The following is a 13,257-nucleotide window of genomic DNA, read 5'->3' as shown; positions in this document are numbered from 1 at the left end:
TACTTTGTCACATATGTGTTATTTGACTCGAGGACCAATAGTAGGGCATTTCTTTTCTTCTTCAAATAAAAACCTTGCCCTAAAGGGGATTAGAATGTTATGCAGGTGAATGAGGACCCAAAAGCGACTTGGCGAAAACAGAGTCTTTAATCCAGTTTAAGGAAATAGCAATACTCCTAGACAAATCGGAGCGGTAAATAAAGCATAAAAACAATTTCACTCGTAATCACGAGAACTGACTGGAGACTCGATAATAAACTGCAGGTTGCCTCGGGAAGGCACTTGACCGTAGCAGACTCAGACACCTGCTCACCACGCAGCATCTGAGGGAAACACGACACGACAGGGCGATACAAAGACACAGCACGGTGAACAATATACAAGGATCCGACAGGACAGAAACGGAAAACAAGGGGAGAAATAGGGACTCTAATCAGGGGAAAAGATAGGGAACAGGTGTGGGAAGACTAAATGATTGATTAGGGGAATAGGAACAGCTGGGAGCAGGAACGGAACGATAGAGAGAAGAGAGAGAGGAAGGGAGAGAGAAAAAGGGGAACGAACCTAAAAAGACCAGCAGGGGGAAAACGAACAGAGGGAAAAGCAAAATGACAAGACAATCTAAGACAAAACATGACATAGAACTTGCGGCTGTCATATCTTGTCATATCTTGCCATCTATGGGCACACCACCAATTAACGAAAGCAGTAATGTGATGACTTACAGGTATTTGACAAGACCACAAGTGGCTTAGACTTTTTTTCAATGATGTACGAATATAAACGTACATGTTGTGTAATCCTCCTACATCTTTGTTGCTGTGAAAGCACATGAAGGTGTGTGAAACAGGCAAAAACATGGGCTTTTCTCATATATGTGAAAATGTGCCTTTTGAAGTCAAGGATACATCATTTAATATTGGGACACAACACTTTACAGACCAAGGGGAACAAAAGTAAACCTTGAACTTTGAGGTTGCCCTCTGGTGACCAAGTTGACCTATTTTAAGAAATGACAATGGGTGGTGGATATAAACTCTTTGATAGGCTGCTGAGGAATTTGTTAACGTATATAATCACGGGCAGCTGTGCAGGTAAAAAAAATGGGAACAGCTAAAAGTTTAAAAGTCTTTTTTTTTTTTCACAACCCATCAGCTCCCCAGGACCAGTGTATGCCACTGCCAAATTGTCTAAATCCCTCAATGTCAGGTAACTTCCCCCTTACTTTGCTGCGAGCCATGATAAGCTCTTACACAGGAGGTGTGATGGCCCAAGCTGATACTATCTGACAAGTTGTTTGTCATCACCACAATGACCTGTACAAAGTGTCATTCTAGTATCTTGCTCTGTTTGGAACTGACATGAACGCCCTCTGTGTCTAGAAAACATGGTGGTTTATGTGCATGTAACATGTCACATCCAGCACATGGCAAACAGCCTACTAACATAACCCAACGTTAGAGCTGTCGAATCCACAAGTGGCTACCTAAAGCGGACATTGCAATTAGCTTCACAAAGTCGCATTAAGACATATCCCATGCAGCCTTGTTTACAAGTTTGAACTCTAGAATGTGAATATGATTATATAAATCCTCATTATTTTGTTTAATGCTTATTCAATTTGAGCGTAATTATTTCTACAGTATATAGCCTACAATTTCTCGTTGTGAATTTTAACACAAGTGGGGCAGGTGTGGCTTCGTGACAATGGTCGCAAGAGCAGCTGCTCAGGGATTTGACAGCTCCAACACAGTTCCACCTCTGACACCGCCAAAACATCTGCTATGCGGGTATCTGTTATTGCCGGTTAATGCTTGATCTGATTGAATCTAGGCCGTAGTTGTGTTGACCAGGCGGGCGTTCTCTCCACGAATATCTGTGGAGGTGTAATTTGAATGTAATTTTATCACAGTTGGGTGTCATACACGGTACAGTACGTATCTTCTCTTCAACCTTCAGTTTTTGACAGCCTTTTTGAATATACAGTAACTCCAATGTCCACTTTAAATATTGGCAAAAAGCAGTGTTTAAAATAAATCTGTAACCCATACGGTTCCACAGTTCCTTGAGATGTATATAGGCTTTGGGCTCTGCCCCGGTCAGTCCCTAGCCACACCCATAGTCACTTTCTGGTTTGAGTGTTAGGAAAGGGGAAGCCATCTTGACTGAAATTTTTGTAACTAGAGATACTGGATATGATGACGTGTCGACTATGTCTCCGCCCTAACAATGGGATTTGCTTTTGGCAGACATTGGGTGGAGTAAACCCTTTCACTTTAACTCTTCCTTTCTGTTGTAACTAGGAAATTATTTTTAAAGCCTAGTTTTCTCAACTCCACAAAAGTGAGAACATTTTCAAAGACTTCTTTAAGGGATATTGTATTTACTATCAAGAGGTTTCCGCTGTTGACTATAGCTTCTAAGTAGCAAATTTGGGATTTCTTGCAGGCATGTGGGACTGAACTGAATTTAAAATGTTATTTCATTGGACATTGTTGCTCAACTGAAACAGAGACTTGATTTAGAATGTTAATTTGTGATTCAGAGACTGAACCAATGGGGGTGGATTGGCCATGTGGCAAATGAGGTAGCACCACAGGTCCCAGGGTGGTGGGGGGAAATGCATCTGTTAAACTAACCAGCTAAAACTCTCAATCTTATATGGTAGGACATTATTAATCAGTTGTAAAAAGGTTTAATATTGGATATGATGGGACCACAGTTTTTCTAATCAGGTCACATAGTTTTTTTTAAATCTTAGAAAAACTAGGCCTTGGGGAGGATGAAAACCATGTAAAACAGCATAAAAATGTAGACTTGTTCAAAATAATTATATTTTAAAGCTAGAATAACAGGGAGTTTACACTACACAGACACAGAGACAGCAACACGAGTGGACAATATAACTCACAGGGCTGAGCTTGCTTTATGCAGGTTTGCATCGTGTAGACTTGCCCTCTGCAACTGTAGGCCTAATTAAAAATGAATTTACAGATGTCAACTATTGTTTGATTAATTCCAGTCAATAATTTTGGATTGGAAAAAGTCTATGTAGGCTAGTCAGCCTAAGTTTGAATATAAACAACATTTGATCCCATTCACATTGTCTCTTGACACAAACAAATGGGCTATACATGTACAACGTTACCGCTATGTTTACTGGCCAGAGCATACTAAACTGTATGCAACTGTTTTTGTTAGAAGCTTATAGTTGACTACACTAAACAATCATCATTTTTTCGTGCAATTACAACATGTCAGATCGCTAATGTTTAGGTGTAGGCTGCTACAACATTTATTTAAAGACCTTGTGCTTGTGTCTGTCAAGAGTGATATGTTATATTCACTAAGTAAATACCGGAGGAAAGTGGAGAGCAAGCATTAAGCTTTGTGTATTGTGCCCTGCCCCCACGAGCTGCGATTTCCATGAACATGATTGGTCAAGACATGCACAGGGAATGCAGCAGCACTCCGATGTGAAGGACAGAGAAATTGTGCGCCAGTTGACAAATCACGAGGCAAAAAAATAAAAAACAACACTTTGCTATATAAAATAAAAATTAAAGGGACACCCGCTGCGGCTCATGGGCCTTTTAAGATTATTTTTATGATTTTTGTGCCATTTCTCTGTTGTCATAAAAATATTTAATGAGCATTCGGCTGATCAGTAGGCAATGGCGGTTTTCTGAGGTCACATGAATTCACATTCAAATGCGCATCAGCAACAGACCCGCTCTGACTCTGTCATTATTATGCCAAAATTATGGATAAAACATTTTTTTTTAAACAAAGAAGGTGCCAAAAAAGTAGCTCAACACTGCTAGATTTGTGAAATTAACCTAATCCTTTTTTAAAAGTAAATTTTCAAAAAGTTCTGGCTCTGATGGTCTGAGTGCAGACTGTCTGTAAGAGATTAGTGTTTAGCACAGACCGATCAGCTACTGCTGCAGAGGACAGTGCAGTCAAGGTAGGAAGAACACAGAAAGACACACTGACACAGATGTAGCCTACTGCTGCCAGTTAATATATTTGCATCATATGATGCGAGCTTTGTAGGGCTAGGTTTAGGTCATAAATCCTATAGAATGTCAAAGCTCTTGTTTCCACCCAACACTACCACACCTGACTCAACCAATAAAGGGTTTGATTTATTGATGAGTCAAACCTGTTGTCCTGATGGTCATTCCACATGAAATCAATCACCTCTTTGACCGCACCCCTTTTGTTTTGAACAAAACTTTCCATACTTATGGCATTTTCATTTAAACAGGGGTAGATTCTGTTTTTTTTAAAGGTAGTACCTCTTACCTCTATCACTGTCGTAGAGATAGGCAAACTTATCCCACTTGTAGTACTCGATAAGGCTGAGTAGGGGTCCTTTGATGTCAGGCCTCATCTGGATGATGAACTGCTGAGTTCCGTCCAGCGGGAAGCTGGGGGTGATAAATGACACGTGGAGAGTCCCGCAAAACGAAGTAATCGTATTGACCGACTTCTTGTCGTAGAATCCAAAGATGGCGTAAACTCCTCTCGAGAACTGGGAACAGACTGAAATGAGAGAAGATGAAAAACACTCATGGGGTTATGTATGCTTAAGTCATGTGACATTTAGATACGATTTATTGTCTGTTTTCACAGAAATGTTCTTTGTGCCATTAAAACAAGCACATCCCCGGACATAAAATGGAAGATACTAGAAATGACTGATACTGTGAAACATTTGGCTTCCAAAATGTGCTGTAACAAATGAAAGTTTGAACGTTCGTGAACTTTATTGCTACCTTGTAATGTCTGGCATCGCACATTAATATCTAAAGCAGCCTTTGCCACTGGAGCAGCTGGTTTTAGCTGATGAATGTATTATTGACGTCCATAAGCACTGCCTGGGGAGTTTTTACTTCCAACAGTAAAATATTTGCCAGGTACTTGTTAAACTTGAATGGGCTTCTATTATAGAATTCAATACAGTGGGAATGTATGGAGAAGAAAGTTCCGTATCAGTGCAACCAATTGCTGGATCTTCATGTTGGATATCTAAGGTCATGTATATGACCCGCTCTACGTAAATCCTAGACTCTGAGACATTGTAGTCTCTGCTTGAGTTACATTAATAGGGTTATATCTAAGGTCTTGTATATGACCCACTCTATGTAAGTCCTAGACTCTGAGACATTGTAGTCTCTGCTTGAGTTACGTTAATAGGGAGACCGTTTGAGGGTCAAACACATCTCCTGTGTGATAGTTGAAGGATTCAGTACAATACAAGGCTACACTATGGCACTGAGATCTATACACACCGTATGGCTCTGCTGTGGCCTATCAATTTGTCTGTATGGCTCTGCTGTGGCCTATCTATTACCCTGTATAGCTCTACTGTGACATATCTATTGTCCTTTTGAGATCTTGTGCTGGGATACCATAAAACTTGAATGACTGGCTTTTATTCATGTACAGTTATGATTTAGTTGCTTAACTCTCTATTGTGGTGGGTTTCTGTTGGTTTCGTTGCAGTTTTTGTCTCATTTTCCCTCATGTTTCTATAAATATTGTAAAAACTATCGATCGACTTGTAAGTTGGCTCGAATAATCACTTATGTTAGCGATTGGTACAGTATAATCAATCTATCATCACATGCATTACCAACGCAAGTCCTGTACTATGCTAATGCACAGCACAGCGACTGTAGCTGATTAAAGGTAAATATGAATATTGAATGGCCAAGTGATTTTTCAATGTCATTACGACAAAGGTCAGCCAAATCAGGTGTCGCTTGTAAATGCTTATCGATCAAATGTAGGTTAATCAGGATTATTGACTTGGACATAAATGTCTCTCCAATGTAATCCATCCAATTACTAATTTCCCTCTGAAACTGGAGGATTGGAGTCTATACATTAGACATTAGCTTGTTCGTCTTGCTGCTTTACATTTGAGTCATTTAGCAGACACTCTTATCCAGAGCGACTTACAGTAGTGAGTGCATGCAATTCCATACTGGTCACCGATGGAAATCAAACCCACAACCCTGGCATTGGAAGCGCTAAGCTCTACCAACTGAGCCACATGGGACCACATAGGCTGTGACGGCCATCTTTGATCTAAACATGCTGGACAGGCATGAATAGCATCAGGTTAAGCCTTTGTGATTCGTTGTTGGGCCCAGTTTAATGTATACTCTATTGGCAGATACAATTCCCACCATGTCTTTGCAAGTGGGCAAAAAGCGAAGCCTTGAGAAAATGTGGACGTTCATAATTAAGCTACTTTGAAAAGATGGACATCCAAGCTACTTTGAAAAGATGGACATCCAAGCTACTTTGAAAAGACGGACATCCAAGCTACTTCGAAAATATGGAGCTTGCAAGGCAAAACAGTGACACCACCAAGTATCTTGCCACAGAATTATTCAACTTCCTTTAACACCTGACGTTTTTCACTTATCTCTTACACCACTTTAAAAGCCACTTCAGTTGAATCCTCCAATGAACAGCCCCACATTCATATCACACTGATCGGTCAAGTCAGCAATTAAAGGTTTTTCAGGGGTCAATGGGAGAGCATCGTTAAGGCAGTCCGATCACTGTCGATTTGTGGCACCAAACCTAATCATTTTAGTTGAAGACACTGCCTGCCGGCCATTGATGTGGCCTCCAAGGGTGCAACCTGACTCATCAAATCCGATTTGTATCACACGCTAACTATGGTAATCTTGCCCTAAGTGTCTGCACTGTACTGTAAAACCCACCCACGCTTTTGCTACAACTAGATTAAAAATATCCAATGCTGTTTGCTAAGAATGTATGCATTGGTGATGAAATGTTAAATCATTGAAGGACAAATTCTAACTTGAGATCTGTAAATGTTTTCCATTGATATTGATGCATCGTTTCTTTAGTGTTTCTTGACTCTACCATTACCCACAATCAGCATTTTCGAACAGAGGAGATTCCTCCCAGAGTCTCTCAAGGGTATGTCCAACGTCAGGCTTGTGGCAGTTAACTGACAGGTCTTGACAGCAGTTGGGCTTTGGAAGTCAGAATAAGTTTAAAAGCAGTCTCTCTGCTCTGGTTTAGCCCCAAAAAACAGAGGTTTGTGCTCAGACAAACGAAAATCACACTATTATTTCAGTGCTGTGTCCACTCGCTATGCTTTCCAACCAAGTTTCTACTTCATATCTCTGTTGTTTTGGAGGGAAACATTCAATGGACACTTACTTAGGGGTAATCAGTTTAGGAAAGATAACTGTAACACAGATTTTGCGGAATTGTATGCTGTAATCCCAACAATGTAGTGCAGTTGCTATTGTGCAGTGTGATGCCAGTTTGTGTTCATGTATATATATATATATATACGCACACAGTACCAGTCAAATGTTTGGACACACCTACTCATTCAAGTTTTTTTTTTTTTTTTTTTTTTACTATTTTCAACATTGTAGAATAATATTGAAGACATCAAAACTATGAAATAACACATGTGGAATCATGCAGCACTCCATCACTCTCTTTGGTCAAATAGCCCTTACACAGTCTGGAGGTGTGTTTTGGGTCATTGTCCTGTTAAAAAACAAATGATAGTCCCACTAAACGCAAACCTGATGGGATGGCGTATCTCTGCAGAATGCTGCGGAAGCCATGCTGCTTAACTGTGCTTAAATTTCTAAATAAATCACTGACAGTGTCACCAGCAAAGCACCCCAACACCATCACACCTCCTTCTCCATGCTTCATGGAGGGATCCACACACAGAGATCATCCGTTCACCTACACTGCGTCTCACAAAGACAGGGCGGTTGGAACCAAAAATATTAAAAATTGGACTCATCAGACCAAAGGACAGATTTCCACTGGTCTGATGTCCATTGCTCGTGTTTCTTGCCAAAAGCAAGTCCCTTCTTGGTATTGGTGTCCTTTAGTAGTGGATTCTTTGCAGCAATTCGACCATTAAAGCCTGATTCACGCAGTCTTCTCTGAACAGTTGATGTTGAGAAGTGTGTGTTACTTGAACTCTGTGAAGCATTTATTTGGCCTTCAATCTGAGGGGCAGTTAACTCTAATGAACTTGATAATGAGATCTAATGATCCTCTGCAGCAGAGGTAACTCTGGGTCTTCCTTTCCTGTGGCGGTCATCATGAGTGCCAGTTTCATCATAGCGTTAGATGGTTTTTGCGACTGCACTTGAAGAGACTTTCAAAGTTCTTGAAATTTTCCGAATTGATTGACCTTCATGTCTTAAAGTAGTGATGGATTGCAATTTCTCTGTCCTTAATTCAGCTGTTCTTGCCATAATATGTAATTGGTCTTTTACCAAATAGCCCTTCTGTGTACCACACCTACCTTGTCAAAACACAACTGATTGGCTCAAACGCATTAAGAAGGGAAGAAAGTCCACAAATTAACTTTTATCAATGCACACATGTTAATTTAAATGCATTCCAGGTGACTACCTCATGAAGCTGGTTGAGAGAATGCCAATAGTGTGCAAAGCTTCCATCAAGGCAAAGGGTGGCTAGAATCTAAAATCTAAAATATATTTGGATTTGTTTAACACTTTTTTGGACACTACATGATTCCAAATGTGTTATTTCATAGTTGTGATGTCTTCACTAATATTAAACAATGTAGAAAATAGTAAAACAAAAAATGAATGAGTACTTGTGTCCAAACCTTTGACTGGTACTGTATACAGTTGATGTCGGGAAGTTTACATACACCTTAGCCTCCAACAGCTCTTAAATGCAAGTAAATCTAAATGCATGCTCTTCAACCGATCGCTGCCTTCACCTGCCCGCCCGTCTAGCATCACTACTCTGGATAGTTCTGACTTAGAAGATGTGGACAACTACAAATACCTAGGTGTCTGGCTAGACTTTAAACTCTCCATCAAGACTCACATTAGCATCTCAAATCCAAAATTAAATCTAGAATTGGCTTCCTATTTTGCAACAAAGCATCCTTCATTCATGCTGCCAAACATACCCTCGTAAAACTGACCATCCTACCGATTCTCGACTACGACAATGTTATTTACAAAATAGCCTCCAGTGACATGGGCTGGAAAATGGTGACCTAACAACGCACTGTGCTATTCTAGATTATGAGCGATTTCAAGTGCAACGTTAATAAAGACTGTTTTGGGAAACGGCTCGGAAATTTTAAGATGCTATTACATAGTTTTCACGATTAACTTAGCTTGAAGATGCTTTAGAAAACCGGGTCCAGGACAGGAGGACACTCTAGAGTGTTGAGGCAACATCTGCTAGCTCAGTAAACTGTGCCCAGAGCAGGTAGGCACAGACAGTGGAAGGGAAACTTGCTCTGTGAGATTGTGTGCTAAGGAGTAATCTATTAAATTAAGTCATCACCCTAACTGCAGAGGGAGAGTTGTGTGTTCAGCCCTAATTGATTAGCTGTCTGCATCTCCCTGTGAAGACTGTCCAGACCCGTAATCCCCTACACCACAAGCATGTCATCTCATTTCAGCTTGTTATAGACGTTCATAGTAATGATGGGTAATTGAGTTTGGAGGTCACCACAGATATTCACTTCATAACAGCCAAAGATGTTAGTATGATGTGAATGATGTGTGACTCAATAGAAGTAAAAAGGATATTCACATGCAAGCATGTTTTCAAAGGTTGACTTTAGCCAAGCTGTTGTAGATTTTTCCAGATCGGATACACCAGTTAGTGGTTATAAACTCAGGTCCTGGAGAGCTACAGGGAGTGCAGGCTTATGTCCAGCCCAGCACCTACACAATTAAACCAATGCATAGCAATCAAGATAACAAATGTAAAATATAGTGTGTACGTAAAATTTATATAGTTTCAGAACTTTTGTGAAACAGCACATTTAAAAATATATGACAAATGGAAATCAAACTGGATGGACATCAGAAATAGAGGGGAGAGGTTTAGGGTAGAGGAAGGACAAGGCTAAAAACAAGCAAAATATAACTATTGTAAAATAGATTGTGTCCGTAAAATGTATATAGTATGTATAAGTTGGAAGTAAAAACCTAAGTATTGTTGTTTGTTGGTTTACTCCAATTAGGGGAGGGGTGGTAGGGTTAGCGGAAAATAATAAAGGAAAATATGTTTTAAAAGATGTATGTGTATATATATATATATATATATATATATATATATATATATATATATATATATATATATATATATATATACACATATATATATATATACACATATGTATATATATACACATATATATATATATACACATATGTATATATATACACATATGTATGTCTTTTAAAATGTCCATTAAAATAACATCAAATTGATCCAAAATATAGTGTAGACATGATTAATGTTGTAAATGACTATTGTAGCTGGAAACGGCAGATTTTTAATGGAATATCTACATAGCGTACAGAGAGCCCCATTATCAGCAACCATCACTCCTGTGTTCCAATGGCACGTTGTGTTAGTTAATCCAAGTTTATCATTTTAAAAGGCTAATTGATCATTAGAAAAACATTTAGCAATTATTTTAGCACAGCTGAAAACTGTTGTGCCTGATTAAATAAGCAATACAACTGGCCTTCTTTAGACTAGTTGAGTATCTGGAGCATCAGTATTTGTGGGTTCGATTACAGGCTCAAAAATGGCCAGAAACAAAGCACTTTCTTCTGAAACTCGTCAGTCTATTCTTGTTCTGGGAAATGAAGGCTATTTCATGCGAGAAATTGCCAAGAAACTGAAGATCTCGTACAATGCTGTGTACTATTACTTATATTTCCCTCACCAACTTTAAAGATCAGCTATCTGAGCAGCTAAACGATCGCTGCAGCTGTACATAGTCCATCTGTAAATAGCCCACCCAATCTACCTACCTCATCCCCATACTGTTTTATTTACTTTTCTGCGGTTTTGCACACCTGTCACGCCATGACCTGAGATATCTCAGTTTTCTTTATATTTTGGTTAGGTCAGGGTGTGACTAGGGTGGGTATGCTAGTTTTTGTATTGTCTAGGGTTTTCGTAGGTCTAGGTGATTTGTATGTCTATAGTGGCCTGATATGGTTCCCAATCAGAGGCAGCTGTTTATCGTTGTCTCTGATTGGGCATCATATTTTGGTAGCCATTTCCCTTTGGTGTTTGTGGGTTCTCATCTATGTGTAGTTGCCTGTCAGCACTCGTTTGTACGGCGTCACGTTTAGTTTTGTTATTTTGTTAGTTTGTTCAGTGTTCATTCAGTTAAATAAAGATTGTATGCATACCACACTGCACCTTGGTCCGATCCTTATAATGAATGTGACAACACCAGTATCTATACTTGCACATTATCATCTGCTCATTTGTCACTTCAGTGTTAATCAGCTAAATTGTAATTATGCTACTATGGCCTATTTCGCTACTATGGCCTATTTATTGCCTACCTCCTCATGCCTTTTGCACACACTGTATATAGACTTTATTTTTTTCTACTGTGTCATTGACTAGTTTATTGTCTTATTGGCTTGTTTATTGTTTATTCCATGTGTAACTCTGTGTTGTTGTCTGTGTCACACTGCTTTGCTTTATCTTGGCCAGGTCACAGTTGTCAATGTGACAGTTTATTTAGCCTATCTGGTTAAATAAAGGTGAAATAAAATAAGAATAAAAATAAACTACTCCCTTCACAGATCAGTGCAAACTGGCTCTAAACAGAATAGAAAGAGGAGTGGGAGGCCCCGATGAACAACTGAGCAAGAGGACAAGTACATTAGAGTGTCTAGTTTGAGAAACAGACGCCTCAGAAATCCTCAACTGGCAGCTTCGTTAAATAGTACCCACACAACACCAGTCTCAACGTCATAAGTGAAGAGGCAACTCCGGGATGCTGACCTTTTAGGCAGAGTTCCTCTGTCCAGTGTCTGTGTTCTTTTGCCCATCTTCATCTTTTATTTTTATTGGCCAGTCTGAGATATGGCTTTTTCTTTGCAACTCTGCCTAGAAGGCCAGCATCCCGGAGTCGGAAAGTTATTTTAATGGACTAAAAATGTGTTTTTCTTTAAAAAACAAGGACATTTCTAAGTGACCTCAAACTATTGTATATTGTATTGACTATTGTATTGTATATACCTGTATATTTACTTACAAAGGTTTTTTAAAGGTAACCAATGAACCTTGACTGGCCTGGACTAGAAAAAAAAAAGTTTATGTCCAGTATTTCAAAACACAGCAACACAAATCACTGTGAATCATTGAAAACAAACAACAGAATCACACATTTTATATTTTCAGTATTTTAATTATAGTTTACACATTTTTATGCTTTTTAGTGCAGGCGTAGGCTGAATCTGCACCCAGGAAACAAAACAGCACAGTACATTGTGTTTTTGAGCTGGTCAGCCGTGGTCAGGATCATGAGCACCTCATAACTAATATATATATATATATATATGCCATTTAGCAGACGCTTTTATCCAAAGCGACTTACAGTCATGTGTGCATACATTCTACGTATGGGTGGTCCCAGGGATCGAACCCACTACCCTGGCGTTACAAGCACCATGCTCTACCAACTGAGCTACACAGGACTACATATATAACTAATGATAGATAGGAACCATAAAATATGTCAGTGCTATGCCGGCTCCAGCGATCTGTACTGTATAACCTTCAGCAGTTACACTAGGAGAGGGTAGACCCTATGAAGTATATTTAGCTGTCCCAATTAACTGGCCTCATTTCCTGCACCACGAGTGTGGCTTTTTAGTGTGTCGCTTTTCCCTTTTCAGCCACTAGATTTGAGAAGCAGACTGTTGGACTGTGTTAATATCACGATCAGTCATACTTGACAGATGGAAGTTCGCTCAAATGGACTGCAGCTAGGCATATAATGTGAAGTACAATTTTTTGAGTTGCTCTGGACATACATTTGCTTATTTAGACCTGTTCTGTTTGATGTGTTGATGAAAAGGCCTCCCCAAATCGATTGCTCCTTTTGCTATTTGAAATTAATCACACTTGTCATCTGCATTGTTGTCCAATGTGTTGTTGCTTTTCTAAATATCCTCTACCTGCCTTTTGAATATGTTCATGTTGCCCTTTAATTGCAAGTGTTTGAGATTGAATTAGCCCCAGACAAGCAGCACTGACGAGACAAATGATTATCATCACACACACACACACACACACACACACACACACACACACACACACACACACACACACACACACACACACACACACACACACATCATTATCATCAGTTCAGTCCTAGCGGAATAGCTGTTAGATATAACTCTG

The 13,257-nt window shown here is 39.5% G+C and overlaps 1 protein-coding gene across 13 annotated transcripts in view; it reads right to left on the bottom strand.

The window, feature by feature from the left end:
- LOC124011119 (glutamate receptor 2-like) overlaps positions 1–13,257 on the bottom strand; it is a 69,570-nt gene that overhangs the window by 38,093 nt on the left and 18,220 nt on the right. For all 13 annotated transcript variants that reach the window (XR_006834550.1, XR_006834549.1, XM_046324163.1 and 10 more), the window contains exon 3: positions 4,309–4,548. Coding sequence is in view for 11 of the 13 variants with exons in the window: in XM_046324163.1 (XP_046180119.1) it covers positions 4,309–4,548 (240 nt within the window). In the remaining 2 variants the exon portion in view is untranslated. The remainder of the gene's footprint in view (positions 1–4,308; positions 4,549–13,257) is intronic.

This window comes from Oncorhynchus gorbuscha, linkage group LG23, assembly GCF_021184085.1.
Source record: "Oncorhynchus gorbuscha isolate QuinsamMale2020 ecotype Even-year linkage group LG23, OgorEven_v1.0, whole genome shotgun sequence".
In the NCBI taxonomy this organism is placed as follows: domain Eukaryota; kingdom Metazoa; phylum Chordata; class Actinopteri; order Salmoniformes; family Salmonidae; genus Oncorhynchus; species Oncorhynchus gorbuscha.
This window is presented reverse-complemented; position numbering and strand designations above follow the sequence as displayed.